This window comes from Charadrius vociferus, unplaced genomic scaffold (genome assembly GCF_000708025.1).
Source record: "Charadrius vociferus isolate BGI_N301 unplaced genomic scaffold, ASM70802v2 scaffold19, whole genome shotgun sequence".
In the NCBI taxonomy this organism is placed as follows: Eukaryota; Metazoa; Chordata; class Aves; order Charadriiformes; family Charadriidae; genus Charadrius; species Charadrius vociferus.
This window is the reverse complement of record NW_009650173.1, coordinates 3056717-3083225: the sequence shown is the minus strand read 5'-3', so window position 1 is coordinate 3083225 and position 26509 is coordinate 3056717. Positions and strand designations below refer to the sequence as shown.

The following is a 26509-nucleotide window of genomic DNA, read 5'->3' as shown; positions in this document are numbered from 1 at the left end:
TACTAAAGGTAGAAAGGGCAAATAAGGCTCCAATCCTGCAGTGGCTTTATGCACTGCCAGTAGACTCCGTTGAAACCCAAGGTCAAGTTCCTTGCAAGATCAAAACATAAGTGTACTTGCACAGTTACTCATAACGCAAACAGTAGCTGTTTTGTCACTGCACGGACACCTGTCAATCACTGCTGCAAGAGGAAAATCTTTATTTTGCTATGAAAATACATGTTACTTCATGGTTATGTAACAGTTAATTAAGAATACTGTCATTTTCTCTTGGGGGGCAGGGGAAAGAGGAAAACGGTTATGAGTTTGTGTTTGTTTTCTTTTTTAAGACTTCGCCAGGAAGATCTTGCCTGTTCCCAGTCCATTCCTGTATTTACTGATGTGGAAGAGCTGCTCTCTGGGAACCAGAATTGTGTCAACAGTAAATTGCGTTGTGGTTAGGCAGCCAAAGGAATTCCCTCAGATAGGCTTACTAAACTTTCACCAACGCTCTTGGTCTCTGGATCTCCCAAATGGCGAAACTGTTTGTGCTTCAGTAAGTACAAAAAATTTAAAAATTTAGGGACATCATGAATTCCACTCCAAGTTTGCCATTTGGGAAAATATCTGGAAACAAAACAAAACAAACCCCAACCACAATAAATAGCGGAAGTTGCAGTGCTGAGTACGACAACGACTAACTCTTGGATGCCCTGACAGTAAGGTTCTCTGGTCTCCAAAAGAGGGGCAGAATTCAGAGAGGTCAGCAAGCTGAAGTAGGGACCTATCTAAATTAGGCAGTATGATGAGAGCGAGAGGCATGTCTGGGACCCAGGCCAAGATCCTCACCGTGAAGTTTTGCTAGAGTTCAAGAAGTCTGGTGACCGTACTGGTCACTAGGCAACTTATTGGGGGAATTAGAGTTATATTAAAATCCCTACCAACTCCTTTGCATGAAACTCTCAGAATCACTTCTTGGAATTACAAGACTTTGCATACAGAAAGGTTCCGAACAAGAAGAGGAGGAGGAACACATGGAAGAACTTCAGATAGCACTATCTGTTCTTACAGAAAAGATGCAGGACATCACATAACTATGCATTCATTTTCTTGAAATAGGTATAAAAATTCACATTACTAAAAGAAGTAACGTACCATCTGAGATCAGGATTCTGCTACCTTCTACCACCATTGTTTTAGGGACAAAGACCTTTCTGAAAAAAATCGTGCCTCTGTATACAAATAGACATAGGCAAGAGACCAAGTACAGAAATGAAATTACATATAAATCTAAATTCATAACACCAGAACAATATAAAGAAACCAGACTGCTGCTTTTCTGTCTCACTGCCACTGGCTGCAAAACTAAGGGACGGGACTCCATTCTGCTCTTTGTACCTTCACGGGGCAAAGCTCAAAACACCACATCAACAAAACCTCGAATAGACACAAACAGCCTCTATTGTGGATCTAGCTCTTTTGAAAAAATTTAAGGCCCATTTTTCTACAAAAGCAAGGGCTTTCATTTTTTCAGAGACTAAGAGATCATCTGCTTTTAAGTTTACAGCATGCATTAAGAATAGAATTCATTTTGAGAAAGGAAGGCGCCATTTCTATTATCTTTTACTATGTCCAGGTACTGAAGTAGAGAAATATCTGTAAATGAACCTAAGTCAATTCACTGTGGAAATACGGATGATGCTTTTATTACTTTGGTAAAAGATTGAGTTTAAAAATGGCACTGTCAGTAAATAAACAAATAAAATAAATAAAATTCTAAAATACACTTTTCCACATTTCAGTAATGATTTAGAAACATGTGGAATAAAGTTCGTATTTACTGGTTTTCATATGCAAAATATTGCTCAGCAAATAATCAGCAAGTGCCAATAGCAGTAGATGAAACAGCTCCTTGAGCACTCTTAAAAGCTATGTCTATTTTCCAGAGCTGCAAAGAATATAAACGTCTCCTTTCACACATTCAACATGTTCAGATGGTTTTAAGGGTCCATCTGAATTCAAGATGTACAATAAAATAAAAAAGTAAACTTTCTTTCAGCCCCATTCAAAGCAGCATCTACTGGTTCAAAAACTACCCTAATTTTTATGCAAAATGACGGCACTGAATGATTTCCAAAAGTTGCTCAGCGCTTTCCAGATACATGCAGAGCCCTAATAGATTATGGTCTACATTAGGGTTAGAAATGCGTATAAAAATTCAGTTTGTCAATGCACTATTTTTCTTTCACAAAGGGAAATATGAGAGGTTGTTTATTTAATCAGGTAATTAAGCAAGCAAAAGCTGTTTAGTTGCTTTTATACTATAAATTAACAGAAACTTCATCTTTCAGTTATTTTTTTTTTTTTACCATATAACTAAAATGTCAGAAAGTTTACATTTTTCTAATGCTATACGAAACTCGGATGCAGAAATTCCACATTTCGGTAATTTTTCCAAGTATATTCAGTACATGCTTCAAAACATAAATGCTTATTTTTCTTACCTAGTTCCGTTTCTCTTTTGTCAACATTTTCACTGAGATTTTGACACTGTGTTTTGCAAATAACCTTTGTGTTTTCCACTAAGCATGGTAGTTTTTCTTTCAAAAGGGAAGGTTCCTTGGAAGCTGAAGTCCGTGTATCTTGACCTCTCCTTTGATTTACCCTTGAACAAGAACTGAGGTCTAAAAAATTTAAGTATACTGGATTTTTCTCAACTTTTTTATCTGAGGTTGAAAGATCAAAGGATGACCTTCCACTTATGTTTACTAAATTTCCAGATATTCTCATGGGTAAAGAGCATGATTCTTTCAGGTCACCCTCAGCAAACTTCCTTCCTGGAACTGTAGTATTCAGTGAGTCTTTTTTCTCTTTTAACAATGTGTTATTTGTTGAATTATTGATCTCCAAGGAATGTCCATTTTTGATGGAGTGTGTCTGAATATCATCAATAACTTTTTTACATGGAATTAGTTTATCTGTAATAATTCTATCTGTTGGGGTTTTTTTATGAGCAATTATTTCAAGAGCATCAGCCTTTACTGGAGATACACCTTCAGCATCCAAAGTACATGTATTTGTATCATTCCCTGTTTGTTCAGCACTGTCTTGTTCAGGTTGCTTGTCGCGCATGTCATCCACATTTATTCCTCTTTCTATTTTGGGGGAACATAAATTGAAAATACCTAAGAGAGACATATTATCCCTGTGTTCTTTTGTGGCATCATCACCGCTTGCATTACCACAATAAACAGTTGGTAGATTTTGAGCATCAGTTGCTGGAACACCAGCACTCCTCAGCACACCGTTTCTGTTTATGTGTCTGGCATTATCATCGTAATTTCTGTCTTCAACATCTACATGTGTCTGTTTAAAAGGAAGTTTATCTCTATGTAAGCCACTCAGATTTAACAAGTTTTTTTCTGTTTTACGTAATCCATTACCTACATAATTGTCACTGTCCAGCAAGCTACATTTTTGGTATTCCATTTGAGAATTTTCTTTAGTATAAGATGGGATGCCAAAACTTAATTCCTTAGTTTGATGATTATCTGTACTTCTCTCACACACAGCATTCTTCCCAGTGCAAAGAACCGCTTCAGACTCAGGTTTGGGTGCTTCAGGTGTAAGGACACTTTTGTTGTGTTGTATGGTATTTGATTTTTTATCTGCCTTAGTACAAATTGAGTCATCTGCAGTACTGCACAGATCTTGCTTGCCAGAGTCAGTCTCCTCACTCGCATTTTTCTTGTGGACACCAACAGTGTCAGTACTGTCTAAAAAGATCTTTCTTTCTTGTTTGTGGCACGCTGCCAATGACTCGGTGCTGTCCTGTAGCTTTGGTTCTAAATTTGAAAATTTTTTTTCCAGTAACATTCTAGGTGTTGTTCCTAGTTTTTCTGCTCCTTTGCATTCAGTGACATGTATTTCTGAGGTCTGTCCTTGGGTAATTAAATCAGTATCAGTGCAGAGGGTATTCCTGGGAGAAGCCTCCCTTTGCTTTTCTTCATAAGGGCTAGCAACATTAATTTCATCCTTAAAACTGTTTTCAAGTACTTGTATATCTGTTAGATTAAATGTATTCTCTAGTTAGTGACAGATAACCCAGAGGTTAAGCAATGCTTTATTTTTACAGTTTAAAATTTCCAAAGAGATAGACTCAAGATTAGTATCAATACTGATTTTTCTTATCTTACATTACACACACAAGTCTATCAAAAAGTTATTGAAGATAAGTATTGTATTATGGTAACTTGCAAAATATATATAAACTGTTCAAACAGAAAATATACTAACATTCTGTAGATTTTAGATATGGCTTACAGTTGAAATATTTCCCAACTGTTATCTGTCAGCCTTACACTATTGAAATGAGTCCTCAGTATGAAATTGTCATGCATTCTTAATCAACCATTGTGTGTCTACATAAAGTTGAAGCCACTGGTTACTACTGCAACTGTATTTGTCTTTATTTTTGACAAATACATTTGGCATACAAAGTGGCATTTTTAGGCACCAAACAAAACTGTTTAAGGGACTAGATTCATACCAAAAGGAATACGCTATGACTTGCTGGTAGTGGGCCAGTGAGGAATAACAAGCATTTCAGTATCAGAAAGGTGCTTTCTGAAAGATGCACTCAAAGGCTGTAAGCATCGATCTTTTAAAGCAGTCACATTGCAATTAATAAGCTCTTAATTTTCCACTTATCTTTGCTACATTTTAGAGACCGAGCATTAGACACCAAGTACATTTCCTTTAGGTGGCTTAAAAAAAATTGCTTACGGGAGTTACAAAGTGCTTTGTATAGGAAAGTATTAGGATTATCCACATGAACAGACCTTCATTGTCCCATGCAATGCAGTCAATCTCTTTCTGCCTTTTTTCATTGTTTTATTGGAAAGGGAAAGTCCTTGGTTTTATTTCTATATACATTATAGTTCTTCCCAACCCCTGTTCACTTCTTGAACTGACATGCAGAAAGACTATTGCAACAGCTTGAGGTGTTACAGCACGTGGATCTTAATGTCTCAGGGCAGCCACTGTAAGTACTGTGCTTTCATTCAGAGCTTTGTGAATTTATCATAGATTAACACTACTGACACCAAGAATTTTACTGTTGTTAGTACAAAAACATTTAATTCAGGATTCAAGCACTCTCTTGTCATATACTGTATCTGTAAGCATTTATCCTTTCTTCAACAATACTACTTATCTCTATTATCCATGTAATATTATTACTTTGTTCTATCTGTAATTCCTCAATGCCTAAAGAGTAGTCCATTGTATTTTTAACTGCAGTTTCTTCTTCATGTCCACAGTTACAGTCTTTTCTTATTATAGATTGCATATGCTCATTTTCTTTCTCAATAGCCTGTATTTCACTGTCTTTTGAGTGTTCTTGACCACTCTAGCATAAGAAGGAACAAAAGATTATACATATTTTAATAATTTACTACAGTCACTGATTAGATTTAAAGTTCAGGACTTAGATTTAAAATTATTTTTACAATTCTGGCGGAAAACAAAGACCATTCACCTGAAGTATACAAAGCTAATGTAAATGGAGAAAAAAAGCAAACTAATACACTAGAAGAGTAGGACAGAAATTAGAGCCTGATGTATTACAGTCCGCAGAGAAAAAGTTATACAGATTGACAGAATTTCTCAGAGGAAGGAATATGTGTTGTATATGTGCTGACTGGATCACTCCCTCTGTCTGCAGCTACATCAGTGAACTGCTCAGTAATTATATGCAGAAAAAACCTGTATTATTACTAATTACACACAAACACATGTGCATACACACAAATATTAACACTTTTTTTTTCTCTAACAAACCACCTAGGATTTTTAACTTTGTTTCATAGGCAAATAAGGCTTATGAATTAGCAATTCCAGTTAGTTAGTTCTTCATTCCCCCCCAGATGGCTTTTTAACCTGAATTTGAGTCAAATTCAACAGGAGTAGAAGCCTGAAAGATGTGTCTGCTTAAAGTTTAAGTTACTGGTCTACTACTGCAGCTGTGTTTGTCTTAATTTTTGAAAGTTGCATTTGATAAAGTTCTGTGAAAATTGGGAGCTGAGTAGTGAAGAAACACCCCAAAACCCACCCACCCCACCCCCCCAAAAAAAAAAAAAAAGTAGTTGCATCCTTTATCAGCAGCAGCAGCTGAAGGCAGGAGCACATGCTGGCTCTTGCCCTACAGATAGGATATAAAAGTAGGTAGATGTGGGAGGGAACAGGGGTGTTGCTTAGTCTATAAAAGATGTGAGAAAAAGCTGGAGATACTTGGGTGACTTGGAGGTGTTGCAAAAGGAAGGCTGGAATGTGGGAGGGAGTTACAAGCGCTGTGGTTGGGCATCGAGTGTGAGGGGAGGACAGAGTATATTGCAAAATGGAGGGAGGTGCATAGACAACATTGGTCAAAAATGGGATTATTGCAATGGTGGCAGAGTAGATGATGTGGAATACAAATCTGCAGGAAACAAATTTCTACAGGTCACAGAAATATCCTGATGCTCTGATTTGGGGGAGGGAGGAAGTCATAGGGAATGGAGGAAGGTCTTAAAAATAGTTTTCCTCTGCCAAATACTCCACCTCCAATTCGAAGTTTCAATTGGAATTTCTTTCTGTTTTCCTCATGTTTTATTATCATCTTCCCTGTCATTCTGATTTGGAAATCCTAAATGTTATATCTTTTTTTTTGTTTTCTAAGTTTTTAATTAGCTAATTTTGCTTCTTGGCTATATACAGCCTTGGCATTACATTTTCAAGCTTTTTTTTACAAATACAAGAAATTTCCTTTTTCTTTCATGAAAGACGTAATTCTTTTATAAACTCTTGCTTCTAGAAGCTGTTTCTTTAGACAGAAACTCCAAACAATATAATGGTGCATGTTACTCTTTTGTACAGATATAAAAGAGCTACTACAGTGGAACTTACCACATTTGTTGGTATGGGCTGAACTGCTGAATGCATCTGAAACAAACGTGATAAAGTGTTGTTAGAAAGGGAGAAATGTTACACGATTCCTTTCCAAATTTTCAGATGGGTTGAATAAACCTAGTTTCCATTAACTTCAAATGGCTGGTCAGCCCTTCAAAAATAGGTCCAAGATGCATAAACTAAAATGCCTACCCATCAAAACTATCAGACCTGGATTTTAATTTTTCCCCGTGATCTAGTAAAATCTAACTAAGCAACACAGATATACAAAAGATGACCTTTCCCTCAACAGAGTATTTTATACTGTGAATTTCAAAACCTCAAAGCCAGATCTCCCTGTACATCTACTCACAAAAGAATTGCAATAACCCATCACTAGGTGTAGCCCTATTTTCTAATGGTGCACAGCTGTATTACAAATGATATTAAAATAAATGTGAAGCATGGTAAAGTTCAACTAAATTGCAATTTGAGTCTGTAATAAGGTCTGGCATTGCACCTTTCTTTTAAAAAAGGCTTTTGTTTAATTACTATTCCACAGGTGATCAGTATGAAGAAGTTTACATACATTCTAAATTTCATGCCCCATAAATAATCACAGGGATTTCAGATTGCACTAGGTGTAAAAATAAATATATACGTATTTCCTTGCAACACTTGGATGTAAATCATAGCAAACACCTGGTGCTTTTATGTTTTACTAGACACTGACTCATTACCAATACAAGGTGAAATTCCACAAATTAGAACAATCAATATGATCTGCTGCAGCTCCTGTAATTTCTTGGCAGTGTTCCACCGGCAATTTGACTCAGCCTAACCTGCCTAGCTTTTGAAACCTTACAATCGTACAACATAAGGTGGTAGGGCAATTTGCCATAAGATAGTGTAAGATATATATTTAGAAGACATCTCAGACTTTTTTTGCATTTATGGGGCGATGCTTTAAGGTTATCTACCTTCAAACATATTAGGTTATCTTAGTAAGCACAAGTACTGTTTGTCATGAACGAGCGATTGTGTGCATTGATTCTGCATCTGAAATCTAATTCATATTTACTTTCCATTCAAAGAAATAATGACTTTTAAAAGTTACACAATTTGCATTATACTTCATACAGCTTTGGCACAATTAGTGCTCATTTCAAGTCTACTTTCCTAATAACACTGTGTTATTAAGCACATACCAGCAGATATGTGTGTATATATTCACATATGTGTGTATATGTATGTTTTTAAGCTATAAACATACATACATGCATTGTGAAGAAACTGATTTTAAGTTTTCCAAATTCTAAAATATTATTACAGTTTGTCATTTTACTGACAATTCATAGAGCAGTTCTAAAAAAAATAATCTCTTTACAGTCCTAGTGTCTTCCTAATGCTGAAAGCGAAATCACATACACGTAAAATGAGTTTTCCCTTCTCTGAAGCATAATTCATTATTTGGATGTAAAAACTAATGGAAAAAATGATATAACCAATACTCAATTAAACAACAGAATATACTCAATGCACAGGGAAAGTTCTTCTTACTGCTTATGACTCTTCTCATTTTTTCAATCTTATAAAAGACTGGAATATAAATTTGCTATCCAGTTTAAGTAAGGGATAACACATATCTGCAGGGCTACGTGCTTTTCCTTTTGCTCCCAAAGACCATCTTCATGTGCTTAACCACTTGTTGACTTCTTACATGTGCTCTGAATATAGAGCCGAACATGGATTTGATTTGCCCAGCAATAAGAGCTCGCTTCTAGTTCAACCTGGGCAGCATAAGTCTTTTACCTCCTGCATGCATTACTTGCTAAGCTTGCTATGCCTTTGATGATTCTTAAAGACACTAAGTGAAATAAACATTTATTTATTTTTTAACTAAAACTGAAGACCTTAGATAATCTATATGTTTACAAAACAAATCATCTGATCTCTCCCATGTTAGGGAAGCTGAAATTGGTTCCTCTGAATAGAAATGGAATTACCTCCACACTTCCTGGGAACTCATATACATATGAAGTCAATGGGTGTGCCACAGTATTTGAGAAACACCCATGCAAACTATGTTTTTGAAATAGGATTTAATAAAGATAGATTATTTAAGATAACTACTATCTATTAGGTATAAATTTATTAATGAGGTTACATCTCAAGTTTCTATGATACAAGCGCCTTTTGGATGACAGGGAAATATTCTCTGGGTACAGTAAGTTTTAATGGGATCTTGGATCATTGATTACATCAGATAACTTTTTAGGTTTAGCAATGTCAAAGACAGATCAGTGGACATGACAGCCAGATTAGAAGAACTGTCATGTGTCTCATTCTTTAATACTTTTTACAAGAAATGGAAAGTACTGCAGCTATTGGAGACACTTACCTGTGGATTTTGCACTTGCTCAGAATGCTGATTTTCCTGAGGAGGATGATAATCTTCAGGATGTCTACGAACTCCTTTAAGGGAATTCAGCTCATTTTTAATAGCATCTATTTCTCTTCTCATGTTATCCTCCTGTAATAATTGAGGGTACACAGAGGACACAAACACAGATCTGCATGTTCAAATATGTAAAACAGTATTTTACAGGGGTATCAACAGCTTAGCAAATGAAAGTAAATCCATAAAAGAAAGTATAGATGCTAAGGAATTTCTTTGTACAAAGTAAGATAATTTTGAGCTCTTTCATTCAAACGAATACCTTTTTTTTTTTTTTTTTTTTTTTCTTTTCACCATTTACTTCAAGTAGCAATGCTCAAAAAAGTGAGATTTGTATTTGTAGCTTTCTTCCTTTTTTGGCTCAAAGATAAACATGCTAGTCAACAGTCATTCTCTACCTACACTGTCAAGAAACTACAACAGCAAATAATTTCTTTTGGCGCTTCACTTCTGTAAACAGCCTCAAGTGTCCAATGCTTCTTCAGTGAGTACGTAACAAATTTTTGTATTTAGAACAAAAAGGATGGTAAAAAATACAAGTTGTAAAAAGAACAGAAGGGCAATTTTTACAGAAATACCCTCATGTAGTTGGCAAATATTTCCAGAGCAGTGTATAACGTTAACATTGTCCATGATGAAGCTATACTTTAAGATATAAAAGACCAAATTTCTAGTTAGCCATAGCAGAAATATGGAGAGAAAAAAAAAGAAATTGACTTCTACAGAAGAGTTGCAACCATTCCTGAGAAATAAGCACGGCCAATTCACGTGTGTATACAGGAAAATATGGTGTAAGACTCTCCTAGGAATTGGGGAGATCAAATCTTCTCAGGCAGTGAGTATCAGAAGATCAACTATTTTGTAGTCTCATGGTTGCAGTCATCTCCACAGTGGATGCATTCAAGAGAGTTAGCCTTAGACAACAGGATTACAAGGACAATTTTGCCTCCCTGAGAATCTATCTACCAAATTCAAAACCTTTCTGGCAGGAGGTGCCAATTACAGAGAAATAAAAAGGACAGACTGTTAAACAAATGCTCCTTGGAGTCTGGTTTCCACACAGTAAACAGCTCTTGTCTTATTGAAGAAGTACTTGTAAACATGCATTTATTATTATTCCAGACAATTTTTACTGCTACAATATTTAGCTAATTATTTTTTATTAAGTAATTACTGAAGTATTCTTTAAAAATAATGAAGCAGTAGAAAGAATGGCAAATATTGAAGACAAATTATTGTTTAGGTGTACACAGAGGTGAATTCACTGAGTTTTTTACCTTTTCTTATCCCCCACAGTCCACGTTGAATAATTCCTGTCAAATCAGGACCCTCTGCTTTAACGCATGCCTTCGGTATCTCTACCTGATTCAGTCTGAGGTAGGTGGGTTTTTTTTCTTTTTCTGGGCATATGGCCCTTCAGAAGTACCTTTAATCTGTGTCACTTCAGTCTATGTGGGTATATGTTCATTTTTTAGTATATGACAGTTTACTGAGTTTTTTTTCAGGGTACAAGAGTGCAGCCTAGAAATGCTGGTATTCTCTGAATAAGTTGTGTAAAAAATTGCAAGTTTCCTGAAAAATGAATTCAATGTAAATTAAAAACTAGATCAGCTTCCATGTCTAGGTAATGGCAAGTGTGTAATTCTGGAATATTTTTAAGTGCTAAATTCAAGGCAACAGCAAATACCCTGGCTTTTGCGTTATAGAACTGCAGGAAGTGCACTGACCTTTTAGAGCACAGAAGTCAACATTTCTCTTAAATCTACCTTTTAAAAATATTCATTTTTAGAAGAATCTGCAGTACTGGAAAAGAAATTGGTTGGTTTTATTGTATTATTTCTGCAATATTTTCTTGGCTTTTAGGAATTACCCGAAATGCTTGATGACTATTTCAAAAACCTTTTAATACTCTAACATTTAATTTAATAAACCTACATCTTTTTTCCAAGTTCTTAGTGCTTTCTCATGCTCATTCTGAAGATTAAGGAACTTTTCTTCATTTTCCTTTGCCTTCTCCCTTTGCAGCTCATTATCTCTTTCAAGGGTCTGCAATAAAATTAATTATCCAAAAAATAATCAATACCACATTAATGAATTTTGATGTGTTTTATGTTGCTTGGACCTTTGCTTCTAACATGCTGGAAGTGCCATACAGATCAGTGATAATGTGCTATCTCAACAATAATTTTCATAAATTAACAGAAAGGTGCTTATAGTTTAGCTAACAGGAAACAGGGGGAGGTTATGAAAAAAGAAATGGCTATAAAAGGGTATAAAAACACTTGCCATTATTCAGTTTCACTGCATAAGTTTTAATGTGCTGAAAAGTAATATAAAGTCCAGAGATGAGAAATGTGAAATGTAGCACAATCTAGACCCATTGTACTTAAAGGAAAAACTACTGGATACCCAAAGAAACTATTTTTAGTTTTCTGAGCAGTTTTTCTATTCTAAATTGTTTATTAACCTATCTATATAAACTGCATAAACTTTAAATTCTAAAATATATCTATTGGAACATGAAGTATGCGTCTGATTATCCTTTAATTTATTTTTATTAGATAATTGAAATAGAATAGGAGTGCATTAAAATAACAGTAATATGTTTTATACTATCATAATTGTACTTGCAACATTTTTGGGTTAACTCTTCAGCTTTACTGTGCTAAATCAAAGCAGTCTTGTGTAAATCAAGAGTAACTTCACACACATCTCAGGTACTGTTTGAATTTTTATCCTATCACATTTTTATAGCAAACAATATGGCAGATAAAGGACTTACTGCATCCATTATCTACTATAGAGATGACACAAATATATTTGATAATGTAAACATAACATTAACACATGTAGCTATAGGACCAGCTACATATGTCTGACTCTGCTGAGCTTCTTTCAAAGTCCACTTGAAAAAGGTTAAGATATGAAGGCAATACTCCAAAGCAGTTCCTTTTTACTTAATCTTTTGACTAAAAATGAGTCTACTTCTTGATTCACTTAGCATCAATTTTAAAGTGCCTATGTTAATTTAGCTACAGTGTTAACACCAATATATTCTACAGGTACGACACTAGGAAAACTCAGACTACCTTGCGTTTTTATACACGTGGAAAAAGTTGTGCCGAAGAATATAATGGATCTTCTCTGACAGATTATATAATTAACAAGATATGACAATTCAACAATACATTATCTGAATAATTGCACTCTGATGTAGCATCTTTCATGCAGTTTTATAAACTAGGAGTCCAAGACCTCCCGTCTTTGATAAACCTGCTCTAACTCCAAGGATTCTTTTACTTGTGTCTCAAATGCAACCTCCTTTGAGATGGAATATAATAGTTACTCACAGCATAGCTCTTGGGACAAAAGATCAGGAGTAGCAGATGAATATAACTGACCGTTTGTTATAGCCAATTGTACAGAGAGGGGAATCTCCGAATTCCTTGCATTCTCAAGTTTTCTGTCATCCATTAAAGAATTATAACTTGTTTTTTCTGAACTCTTAAGGACATTGGTATCCTAGCACTACGTATGCATAGATAGAATGAGAAAGGACAGTATGATCCTTCTTGAATGTTACCTTACAAGTTTAAGTATTCTGTCATCTCAAGCCTAAAATAACCAGTAATTTTTTGTGAGTATAAGAATAAAAACATTTCCATGGGACTGTACAATCACTCCTTTCGTTTTTCAATTATTCTGAATAAACTTTTTTTCTTGATGAGCAAGGTCCACAAATTTGACAGGCATGTAGGATAGAGCATAAGAATAATGCATGACCTTCAGATCCCATTCATCATATTGTGGTTCTAGAATCAAGAAAGATGAAAGCAATAACTCTCAAATTGGCGGGAAAGTGGGTAGACCCTTCAAGTTACATATTCAGCTCCCTATTTCAGAAGTTCCATTTGTTCCTTTAAAAAAATGACACTGCAAAATAAGCAGTTAACGTTCTCTCATTCCGGGGAATATCCTAGTAATTGTATCAAACTGTCAGCCAAATGAGTAGTAAAAAGCAACAATATTTTATAGCCACTGTTTAAACAGAGAGACAGACATTTCTGACAAATCAAAATAACCCCATGAGTTAATATGAAAAGAACAAGAATGTGTAACATTCACTTTTAATATAACATTGTATTAAGGCAATCGCTGTATTTTGTGCGTATATTTATTGGATTTACAAAAAATTTAATATAACATTGTATTAAGGCAATCACTGTATTTTGTGCGTATTTTAATAGCACACTATTAAAATATCTAGCTGCTTTCATGTTTTCAGATGTGCTCTTGAAAGCTTATCACTCGTGTGCATATATGTTATGTATCCTTTAATTCCTATTCTCAAGTGAGAACATCTTGGTTTTGAGAATGCACAGAATGCTCTCACAACTGATCAAATTTGATCTCACAACTGAGATCAAATCCTAGCTGATCTTATGCACCACAGTGAAGACTAAGAAGGAATATTTACATCAAACTAAGTATTGAGGAGTCCTCATATAGTCAACAGAACTTTCAAAGGTTGAATCAAGAGCTTCTTACTAGTGATCCATGTCTTGTAACACCAATTTCATCTAAAGTACTTGTGCCTGCTAGAAATTAGCTTTGAAGACTACACTGAAGCTTTGACGACTAGAAATAGTTTGTCCTGAAGTTAGAAAAATAGAAAACATTAATACCTTCCCAATGTCTAATATAAACAGGACCCAAATCAAAGCAGGCTCTCTAATAAGAATTAGTATAATTGCAAATCAGAAATCAATTGTTGGCCTGTACAGGCTGCAAAACAGGGACTTGTACTCATTTCATACCTTAGTAACAGGAAAACAAGCTATACTTTTCTTATACTTGTAGACATTTATGTGGAATCTTCAAAGATAAGATTCACAGATATCATTCACAGTTTTAGCTGGAGCTTTATGGCATAATATAAACTTCATCTCAGATGGGAAACAATAGCTCAGAAATACTATCAGAAAAAGTACTTTTAGAATACACCTGCTATTCAATAATCCAGACACAAAGCACCCCCTGCATTATGGAAGTCATCACTAGTAAAGTTATATACCAATTAAATGATCTCAAGCTTCTGGTTTAATTTACAAAGTAATTTCAGTTATCTTAAAAAATAAAATGCATGTTACCGTCTTACTTTAACAAAAAATAGTATTGTATGAATAGCAAGTAATCCAGCTGTTTCATTGGACCCAACATATAAATAACAGAGGTTACAGAAAATCATGCTACTTTAGGCAATTCTACAGCCAAGGGACTGTTAAGTTAATCTTGGTTAAAAGTTTCAAATGTGCTAAGAAAAACACAAGCCTTTTCGCATTAAACTGTGCTTTGTCTTTTTTCTTTTTAAAGAGCCAATATACAAAAAAGGAACTTGAGAACTCTGAAGACTCATAATGAACCGGTGGGACTGTTCTCCAGGTTGAGAAGCATCTCTTCGTGATTCTAGAGCGCTCTGAGATCAAAGCATTTTAAGTCATGAAAATCCAACACTCTGGACTAATATACAGGAACCTAGACATCTGAAATCAGTGACTCCTCTTTCTCTTCCAGTCACTGCAGCTTTATCGAGTACTACAAAGCAGGTTCCTAGTGAAATTTTAGCTGGTTTCTGATGGAGAACATAACTCATCTTTGACTTTACTTGTTTCATCAAAATGCAAAGTTCATATATTTATATTGTGGTAGAAGGCAAACTGCTTACACCTATTAAAAGACTAAAGGCTTGTGTGAAGTGACTCTAATTTCAATTTAGCATAGAAGCATTTACTTACAAACAAAAGTGTACATGCACACAAGAAGCTTAATTTGAGATTATCTGAGATCCTAGTTCAAAACTTTGGCCTCGTGGGCCAAGCAAAGAATGGAATATTTGTGGTTAAGTATAGACAAATAGTAGATAATAATTATAAATAGTGCGATTAATGGTTGTACCTGAACTCTGCATGGGACATCTGACCAGAACAGATATGACCTTAATCTTTAGTGCACTGTGGGCCAATCTGACCGCTTGTACAATTTAGAGTCTAAACTGTTCTGAGCCACTTTAACATGCTCATAGAGGAACTGAGGGATGCTGCAACTCCACGCTTTCCTCCGTGGCTACTTACCACCTCTTGCATAAATACACCACCAGAAATGGCTACAGATATGCTCTTTTTCAGGCCCTCTGCTCTAATGAAATTGGGGACGAGCTCTGTCTAAGAAGATCTGAAATTTGAAGTGTTTTCCAGAAAATAAATTTATAACTACATGAAAATTCTAAGAAACAAAAGTCCTAAGATCATTTGATTTCAAAATACTTGAAAGCTACCCCCATGTTCTGGTTTTACCCTCCAGACATGGCTGGTAAGAATGGCAACCATGATTTACTTTAGTGGGAGAACTTAAAAAGGGAAACCATAGACTGCGTTTAAAGGTTCATGCTGACAGTTAAGGAGCTGAGGGAGCAATGGAAGTGAGGTCAAAAGTTCTGAAAAGCATACAGATGTCTTTAACAGCCCTGGACTTAAAAAATACATAACAGATAGTAGCAGCTTGTCTAATCAAGAAAAATCTGACCTGATATTCTTCTTTCAGTGCATTTAATTCACTTTCCATTCTAACATTCATTTGGGTTATTCGCTGAAGCAGCTCCTGCACACATTGTAGAGAGCTGAGAATTTCCTTATTAATAGAAACAAATTAGGATATATTGAATAAGATTTTGTTTTGAAGTTTAAACATTAGATAATTTATGTCTTTTAGATTAACATATTTATTTGTTATTCTGCCAGTGGTTACAAAATCATGCATATAAAAATGTACTCCAACATCAGGGAAGGGCTTGTAGGAAGAAATCAGAACAACTCCAGGTTTTTCTGGCCTTTTGCCTCGGAGAAGGCAAAGATGTTATAACTTATTATAGCTTATTCTTTTTCAGGGAATTTTCTTATAATTAAAAATAATAATCCATTAATACTTTAAACATATTTCAGTGGAAATCTGAATAAAATGTATCAAATCCAACCCCACTGTGAGTTCAATTAATCTAACCAAATAGTTTTATGGTACCGTATTACAGTTCTGGAAAATCTGGAAAAACCCAGAGAAATTAGGCAATATGACAGGCAAGTAATCACTTTCATTAATGGATCACCCTTATGTGATATTATTTTGTATCTCCTGAATTAAATCCTAATAGTTGTGAACTAACACACATTAGCTTTGCATCATATGGTGCAAGTACATCAGATTTTGTGGTACCTTCATCAAAAGTATATTGTTACTTCAAGAAGAATAAGTTCTAAAAAAAAGAGCCATCAAAAAATGAGTTGATTAAGGTGGCAGAGATTTACAAACCCATGGGTGCTGCCATTATGTTTGTTGCAGTTAGCTGAAAAAGTGGATGGAATGGAGACAGTCATTTTATATTAATAAAAATACAAAACATATTTCCAAAGATTCAGAGGGAACAACATAGCCAAGCCAATCTCTACTTCCTAAGTACCAGAACAGCAGTTACTAAAACACCATCTGCACAGGAAAAAAACCCCAAGTTCCAGGTAGAAGATAGTCTTAAATATGCTAATTTTTATCAAATTATATTGAGAAAGGAACATATTATTAAAATGAAGTACTTTCATTTACTTACAAAGAGCTTCCAAGTTTATCTGGTTTTGGTTTCATCATATACACAGATACAACTATCTACTAAAAATAAAATCATTATTTTGGGTGTACTCTCATTCCTTTTCATGTATGTACGCTCTCATGCAGAGAGAAATAATATTTTTGCACTGAAGCTTAATTTATCTTTAGTTCAATTTTACATCTAGAAAACTGAACCACAGAGATGTGGAATGGCATGCCCAGTGTCATCTAACAGATCAGTAGCAGAGGCAGACATGTCTTTTGAATCCAATACAGTGTTCACTCAGCTAGACAAGATTGCTTCTCTGCATACAGTTCAATTTAAATTGACTATAATTTTGATAATCTATTCAGCCTCAGCCCAAGAACCGGTGAAACTAGTATCTTAAGTTAATCCAGATAGTGAATTTGTGGCTCTCCATAATACCAAAATCCAGGTTCTAATCAAGGTTCTTGGAGAAAACATGAAGTTAATCTCTATATTAGAGCCCTCCCCAGATTGATACCAAACCCCTCCATATCTTAAAAAACAATCAAACAAACTCTAGCAATTCACACAAAAGAAAACAGAGAAACAAAACAGAGTTCTTCTCTTAGATAATACATATCAAATATGCATATGAATTACGCTACAAGCATCTCAACATAAATGCTTTTAGTGCATTCAGGGCTGTGGGAGTAATGAGATCTGAGTATGTCTCTTGTTTTTTCGCCGATGTTTATTGGCAAGTATTTTTAAAAAGCAAATTCAAAATGCAAACAGGCTTTTAAGGATTAGAAGAGGACTGCTGGATTAGCCTTCAATGAATGCTCAGTGGGTATACAAGCAAGCTACTGCTCTTGTCCCTCCCTGAGAACAAGAATGTTACACTTCTCTGACACGTTTGGTTTAATGAACTGTAGAATGAAAATTCTGCAACTGAAAAAAAAAAGAGAAAAAAAGGCCCTTTTCACACTTAATATTCTGCAAAGCAGTATATTATGCTGTTATTACAGGGAACATCATTTTTTTGCTGTGTTTGATACTTGGCTCCATGTACCTTGGTCTGAATATCAGAATTTGTTCTGGAAGACAACTGAGTTTGCAATTGAAGACAATTTTAACTCTGTTCAGCTATGTATAGGTGTAGCTTAATATTCTACACATGTATGTTCTGTATGAATAGAACACCATTTCCTTTGTATGTGATTGATACATGATTCCAATTTTACCTGGTTTCAATACCAGTATTACAGTAAACTGTTGGCAACTGGAAAGCAGAACAGCGAGCATGTTATGCAAAACTTACTGCTTATTCATACTGAACTGATATGTAAACAACCGTTTTATGGGTATACCAAATTTCTCCCATCTGAATTCAAAGACAAAAGTTAAGACTTGGAATAAAGTGTCAAACAATGTATTTTGTTTTGCTAACATACTTTCTAAAAACTGAAGCATAAGACCCCATTTATGTTAGAATAAAAATATAACTGAAGAGTAAATAAGTGAATTTAATTAGTTTTAATAGCTTAGGATAATAATCTAAGAAAAAAATATGAAATATAGCACATACATTCTTAAGTGATTTTTAAATAGCAAAGTTGTATTAACTCACCAACTTTTCTTCTTTAATGTGAGTGTTTTCTTCTTGAACTTTCTTACTAACTTCAATCTCCTTAAAAAAAGAGCATGAAGAACAGTAAAAGGCACTTAAAATTACTGTCTATTTTCTTTATTAATATTGTATTAACATGATATTGCGAATCATCATGAGGCTATCTAAAGACACTAAATTGTTTTGAAATGTATTTTTTTTTTTTTACATACTATAAAATTATACTTATTTACTTTCCTAGAAAAGGTCATTCTGGAAACAGTTTTGTTATATTTTATATGCAGTTCGTAGAAAGAAATCACTAATCTGTATAAATCAGAGATCATTGCCATGATGTTTGCTGAATGAAGAACAGAAAATATTCACCAAAATTTGAATTTGTTTAAATTCCAAAATACCATTCTGATTTTTTGTTGCAGTTCTTGAAACTGTTTTTCCTTTGCTGCAAGATTGATGTTTTCTTCTCCTACCCTGTACTGAGATGTGACCTTGGACCTTATCAAGTCTGTAGTTACTTTCTTCAGTTCCTTAACACAGGAAACACATATAAATAGTTCATCCAGTATAGGCATTGCAATTCAAAACAAAGACAAATCTTTTAAACTATCCTGAGTCATGCCCTACTTTTAAATAACCTATGGAAACAACAGAATAAATTAGATGAACTGAAATGCGTAAGACTGACTTGGTAAACTTTGTATTTGTCACACGTGGCTAAAAGTTTATTTTCAGAGGTAAAATGTTATTGTGCTAATTTTACTGTTTGAAGTATTTATGATACTTAAGCATTTTGTTATTTTCTCTTCCAAGAAGTATATTAGAAATGGACATTGAGTTGGTATTGGTAAAACCTCCTACACTGAGATATACAATAGGAATAAAGTACCTATTATAATTACCCTGTATGTTCCTGGGAATCAGGAGGAAAAAAAAGGAAGAATAGTGACTATCTGGTAAAAACAGGAACTGGCTATAAATTTGGAAGATCTTTGCTTTTCCTGAAACATTAATTACTTAATCTCAGGAGAATGCTAAATTAATTTTATATTAGAGGCTTCTACAACATGATTTTCCATCTAAAATATGCCTTTGATTTTATAGTCTTTATAATCTTTTAAATATCCTGCTTTTTTTTTTTAAAAATATATATCTGTTTTCTAACCAGTTTATTCCAAGCTCCTCGTGCAGCAAATAAACAGCAAATGCTTTGATCTCATTAAATTACAACTTATAGTTCCTGGAGTCATAAATATTGTGCCCTGTTCTCCCCCACCCCTCCCATTCTGGTACAAGGTAGTCTGTTTAATATCGCTCTCTCCTTGAGCGCTCTGACGTTTACTCAGACAAATAGCAGAGGTTATGAATGCTGTTCACAGATAGTATCAAGAATTCTTCATGATGCCATAGTGGCGAACCAAGCATTCAGAATGGTAACAGTTTTATCTAACAACTAAGTTTGGTCTGTTTAACTTTTCTTCACGAAATTGGAATTCCATCTTATCACAGTCCAATGGTTTAACTGTTCTGGACAAAATCATAGAACAGTACAAAAGAAAAAGGGAAGATTACATTGTAGCTGAAATTTACAAATACAAAGTTATATGTTCCATAAAACTATAGGTACTACTTGTAAATAAATCTTTTTTTTTTTGCTAGAGGCTTTATTTCTCATGTATTTTAGCCATAAATAAATCTTAAATGATCTAGTAAGTACTAAGTGTAATTGCAGAATCAATTATAGAACCCAAAGATAGCAATGCTTTAAAATTGTGATATTCGGTAACATAATAAGGCTTTTCCCATCTTTTGCAATAAAAACATATATTAGTTGTATTATTTTTACTAGAAGGCTCTGTCATGAAATAAGCAAGCAGAGTTTCTACATTTAAGTGGCAGAAGGTGCAACCGGTTTCCACTTTGTAAAAAGTGAAAAGGTGCGCTATGCCAGTCTTTACAGAGAACGAGATTAATGGTATACAGAACACAGCTAACAGGTTGTGCGCTACGCAAGCAGGTGCAAAAGTCTGCAATGGATTTCATTCCATATATTTGCCAAAACTCTGAGTTTATTGTGTGCAGAAAAATCTTACTACTTATTTTGTCACAGGGGAAGAACAAATCATATTAAGTAAATCATGCCCTTGAGGTAGAAAAGATGACTGGATTGTTGTCCTTGTATATGGCAGGTGGATGTGTATAATCCATCTGGAACCAAACCCAGATCTGCTGATCTAACAAAGCTGTAACCAGGAAAAAACAAAGCCAACAAGCAACCAAAAACCAACACAACCCCGAAAAGAACCAAAACAAACCAGATCACCAAAAATAAGTGAAAGCACAAGCTTTGTAGCTGTAAATATAATACAATTTTAGATAAACATATGTGTATTTTCTTGTACTCTGACATTAAAAAGAAGTTCACCCCCAGGGTTTTTGCTTCTTTTTCTACTAGCTTTCTGTCATTAATAAGATCACTAGGAATATTCAGAACCCTATAAATTAAATTGAATCTGGAAAATAATTTTATCAGGTTTTGGGGAATGCTACGAAAGAACACTAAGGCTTTAAACCCATTCCTTTGATGTGTTGCTAGCAGCCAACACTTAGGGACATGGTTTCAGGAACACTTCAAGCCAGCGTAAGTCAAGGGTGTCACAAAAGAGACAGTCCTGCTCCTTAAATGTATTTTCCTTTTGCCAGCTGATCTAAGCTAAAACTTACTTGTTGGGGTTTTTTTGTTTTTTTTTTTTCCTCCGGTAAAATGTAGTTTGATCAATACAAAATTTTCATTGTACTTTCCCTCAAGGCCACACAAATGCATGTGCCACCATGAAGAGGTGGTACGGGACTGGAAAAGCAGCCAGTGCAGGCAGACGCAACCACTTCCCAAGACAGTGCTGATACTTTATGCAAACTTTAAGTTAAAAAAACTATGTATTTTTGCTCTCTTCCTAGATCGGTGCAACTCTCTTGTAATCTTTCAGGCCCTAAGCAACATAGCTGCTTTTTAAAGGTTTGTTTCATTCTGCTGCTTTTCTTGGTCAGATTTCAATGCAAGCATTTTCACAGTGCTTGAAAAGAATCCTACCACAGTGAATATCTAAATGTTCAAATTCTAAAATAAACGTTACTAAAAAGGAAATTATGCCACAGCCTGTTAAGCCGAGATTTAGGAAAGGGATTTGTAAGCAGGCAATGTCAAGAGCAAACTACAACCTCTCTAAATCCCAGAAGACTAAATCTGTGCAGAATGGACCTCAGTTTAACTCAGGTTTTACTGTTGTACATATTTAACACCCCCATCACATACCTGCAATTTCATTAAAAGTGAAGATTAGTTTAGTTTTATCCACAAATGTTGAATAGAATTCACTACCTATATATTCCCATTAAGGACAAATGATTGAGGTCATTCTGGGCTGAGTCAAAGTAATGGCTGTGATAAGAGCTGACAGCGAAATTAAGATTTTAGTACTATGGATAGTCATTCCCACTCCAGCACTGAGGCTAGAGAGGAAAGAAGTTTGAACCCAGAAGTTGTCAGACCTGTTAGAGGTCAGTCAAGTCCCCAAGGCAGATAAAACCAGCTTTATAACTTGTCCCAACTTGTGCTGCGGATATCATGACTTCTTTCAGCTATGTAGCAAGTGAAAACAGCCTGGTAATCCCTTTTCCAAACTCTTCCAAATATCAACATTTTCTCATTGCTTTGTATCTCTTTTTGGTCCCTTCAGCTGTACAAGAGACACACTTCTCAACAAGGGAAAACGCCCAACTGCTTTAAGATGGTTAGGCTAAGTACAAGGTAACCACAATGGAATGAAACTAGCTCAGGGCACTTCTTACTGGGGCCAAGCACTTCTTTTCTCTTTGCTTACAGCGTGACCCAAAAGTTGAGCCTACAGCCCTTCACAATCAGAAGTTGTGCTGAACTAACAAGTGCCATTACAGATATCGTTCAGAAATGCTCTCACTCACTACATGACTTTCCAGAAATATTTTATAAGCAAATTGTTGAAATAGGGAATATTGAAAAATGGGCTGTTTTTTTTACTTCGATTATTCATTTTCTACTGTTTTCACAGAAAATCTGCATTTTGAGGAAAAAGGCACGTATTTCTATTATATACAACTTTTATTTATAAAACTATATTTATAAATAAACAACCCCCTGCTTTTTTTTTTTTTTTCAGAATAATGCATTGTGACAGCAAAGTGCTTCAGCACTACATGACTATTAGAAGGCTAAGAAATTAAATTCCAGTTCAATTTTCCACTGACATTCAGAATAGCATGGTCAAATACTAAACAACCAATAAGAAATTCAGAAATAACCAGGACAAAGGCATTTCCTGGTGAACTGAGGAAGCCAGATTAAGTTTCAGTTGGCCTCTTCTTCTGCTTATCTAACAGTATTTTATTGAAAATTCATCACCCATGACCTTAAGAATCAAGACTACAGCTGAAAAAAAATGGATCAAACAAGATGTTTGATTACTGGAGTACATAAATCACTATCAGTTTATCTCACACACCTCTGTTACTCACAAATTTCACTATGTAAAATTTTCTGAAACATTTTTCTTCTCTTACCTCTCAAATTACCCTCAGAGAATTCTAAGTAATGAGTTATTCTTGGTTTCTTAACCAAAAGCAACAAATCTAATTTACTGTGATGCTTAAAAAATTCTAAAACTCCAAAGTTTTTATATCTACAATATATTACAATAAAGATATGCTGTACTTTAGATGAATGTCCCTCTTTTTTTCACATACAAATTACAATTCCTTTAAAAAAGGAATTCCTTTTAAAAAGAAATTGTACAGTTGAAGTCTACTAAAGGCACACAAGACAAACTTGTCCTCAGGCCTTCATGACTATGATGACATTAGCATTCTAACAAATACAGCTTCTATAGAGGAAAGTTACCACCACCACCAACTTCCAATATTTTTCTGTTGCTCTTCCATCCATAAAATATTTAAGATAAATACATACAGGTTATGTATATATAAACATATATATAATCTAGCATTTGAATTACGTAGCTAATAAACATTTCTAAATGCTGTAAAAACTGTGATTCAGAAAATAATCTGAGAATTTTTCCAGCATTCTGCTTTACTTTTATTGTGTTCCCAGTCTGTTTTTATGATGGCAGGAGTTGTGCAGTCTTGACCAGTCACTTCAAAACTTGATCTTTTTGACACTGAAGTTTGCCATGTTATATACTAGTATGTAACTAACCATTATAGATTGAATTCATGATTAATCTTTACTGTGGCTAAAATATCTTCACGTAATAAATATTAAAAAAAAAAGCAAAGCATTAGCAAAGGTAAGACTGAAACAAATAAAAAAGCCTTAAATAGTCACTAATTCAAAATAAAATTTAATTTTATCAGGCTTCCAGAGGCATCATACTCCAAAGAACCTTAACAATAAGAAGCTGTGTGCTCTTAACAACAAAAAACAACACTAGATTGAGGGAGAGTTTTCAAGTACTTCTGTACCTTCAAATCTCATTTTTCAGGCAAACAAACATCATGGTAGGTAAACACGCAATTTTTGATCAGTTTCATCCCAGTATAAAATGGTCACAGTCCCTTCTCATTTACAAATCATCTCCACCCTGCCACTCTTTGTTTTGCAAGAAAATCACAAACTTGGCGAAGATTCCATGGTAGTCCAAAGCATTTGTCTGGAAGCTGGGGATTAACATTAGGCCAAGACACTGAGAACAAACATGCATTTGTTCCCTACCTAAAATCCTCAGAAAAATCAAAGGGAGGAAAAAAAAGTAGAATGGAAAGAGATATGAAAAGGATGTGGTATGGAAAGATACTGACTTTACAGGGCAATTTTGACTTCAGAGGGTCCATTTGCTCTCCTGTCAACACTTAAGAAGCAGCAAGGCAAAAGAGAACTTTATTCTTCCCACTATTATATATGTTCAAGAGTGCAACTCAAAAATGTACCTGGCAAATAGCAGTTTTTTTAATAGGTAAGGGCAGAAAAAAGCTTAATGGCCAGACAATTTTTTTGTCCATAGTATCACAATTATCTAATGTCTCAGTTGCTCTATCACAAAAGTCTCCCATTTCTGATGGAGACTTAGTTACGCTTTTTACCCTACATCCAAGTTACCAGCTTGCTTCTATGGCAACTACTCTTCATGTTCTCTCTCTCTTTGACTAAACTGAAACCACTGCTACCTTTCCATATCAGATATGAGAAGCAGTGACAGCACAGTACAGGAAGAAGAGAAGTTGCTAATAATTAACAAGAAACAAGTAGGACACTGTAGAGGTAAATAAAAAATCCTGAGTTACAGAAACTATTCAGAGCTGCTCAAGTTTTAATTGGCATTCATCTGAAGTATCTGTGCATAACAAAGGGGCATAAGACTAATTTAGCCATTAGTCATAGAATGAAGAACAGTTCTGCTGCTTGTCCGCTACTTCTACTAATACTACAGCAGCTTGCAGCTTGGATTCCCAAAGAATCCCACTTATACATTCAGAAATACATACTATACTTACTTCCTTCAGATTACTTATTTCGGTCTCTTGTCTTTTATTCACTGATGCTAGTTTCTTATTCAGCTGTATCGCTTCCTGTACTTTAAACAAAAGTTAAAACATGTTAACATATACTTTCATGTTTGAATGAATATTTGATTTATAACTGCAATGTATGTGTGTATAATTTATAAAACAATTAAACATCTTCGTGGAAAGGACACAGACTGAAAATAGGACTCAACTACTTTTTCTGTATAGTGTGATATTATACTAGAGGATTATATCAGGTGGTACCAGTTCTTCTATACCTCAAACAATGAGTTAAGACTTTTCTATGTGTTGGTTTGCTTTTTTTTCAAAATTGTAATTTAATTTTTAGTGTCATTTGTTGTCACTTTATTAGGATCGCTTCTCCATTAATTTTTAATCTTAGTTGATTTTTTTTTTAACTAAGGCTTTGCTTGTAATTTTCTGAGTTTGAATTTTCAGAGGAACACAGAACATAATGAACCACAGAACATTCAAATAATTAAATTAACTGATGTACAGAGTTATATGCATATAGGACTTGGAAGACAGCAAATAGCGGAGGATAACAGAGAGGAAAACGCTTAGAATAACCTCTGTCCCTTTTGAAAGGGAAGGGAATTTTCTCTTAAACTTGATATAGGCCAAGATATCACTAGGAAATTGCTTGAAGTTTCCCAATGAAAAGCTGAAGATATTCACTGGTCCCTGTACTTTTTCAGTCACCTCTATTCAATCTTCGTATTTTGATCCTCCAAGGTCTCTATTCAGCCTTTTCTGTTTCCTGATTCCTTTTCATTCACTGCTAATCTTTTCCCTTTATTTTTTCAAAAAGCTTCTGGCACAACACTTGAATACAAGAACTCTTGACAGTCCATCACACCTAGAAAGTTCCTTCCTATTCTGTTAGGGATGGTAAGCATCATGGGGAATGATGGACGACAGCCTTACAATACGATAAGCAATTTTGCATTTTTATAAGAATATGAGCTTAACAAATGAAAAAAATACTTAAGAATGTAACAAATATCTTCTGATACAACTCAGAAAAAAACCCACAAAAACAAGCAGGCAAAAGTTGATAAAACTGTCTCCTATCCTTCAACAAGAGTCATGTGTTCACTCTCTAGCTTTACAATACTAATAGTAGGACATTGGTTAGGCAATAAAGTTTTAGATTTATTATAAATTGTGATATTTTCCCTATACAGCACTCTAACACATCAATTTTTACTTTCTTGTTTCATAAAGCAAATAAAGAACAAGTTTATAAATTTAAACAATTTGCATTAAAAATGGCTCGTATACTTTCTGCCTGACTTTTCCACTGACTGCAGTTTGT

General features: G+C 34.6%; 1 protein-coding gene across 1 annotated transcript in view; it reads right to left on the bottom strand.

Moving 5' to 3' along the window:
* The window catches only part of CCDC73 (coiled-coil domain containing 73), a 57581-nt gene that overhangs the window by 4213 nt on the left and 26859 nt on the right, over positions 1 to 26509 (bottom strand). The window contains exons 8-16 of the mRNA XM_009892700.1: positions 25159 to 25238; positions 19014 to 19142; positions 18616 to 18675; positions 15947 to 16051; positions 11300 to 11410; positions 9308 to 9439; positions 6928 to 6960; positions 5221 to 5389; positions 2484 to 4043 (exon numbers count right to left, since the gene is read on the bottom strand). Coding sequence (XP_009891002.1) covers positions 2484 to 4043; positions 5221 to 5389; positions 6928 to 6960; positions 9308 to 9439; positions 11300 to 11410; positions 15947 to 16051; positions 18616 to 18675; positions 19014 to 19142; positions 25159 to 25238 — 2379 coding nt within the window. The remainder of the gene's footprint in view (positions 1 to 2483; positions 4044 to 5220; positions 5390 to 6927; positions 6961 to 9307; positions 9440 to 11299; positions 11411 to 15946; positions 16052 to 18615; positions 18676 to 19013; positions 19143 to 25158; positions 25239 to 26509) is intronic.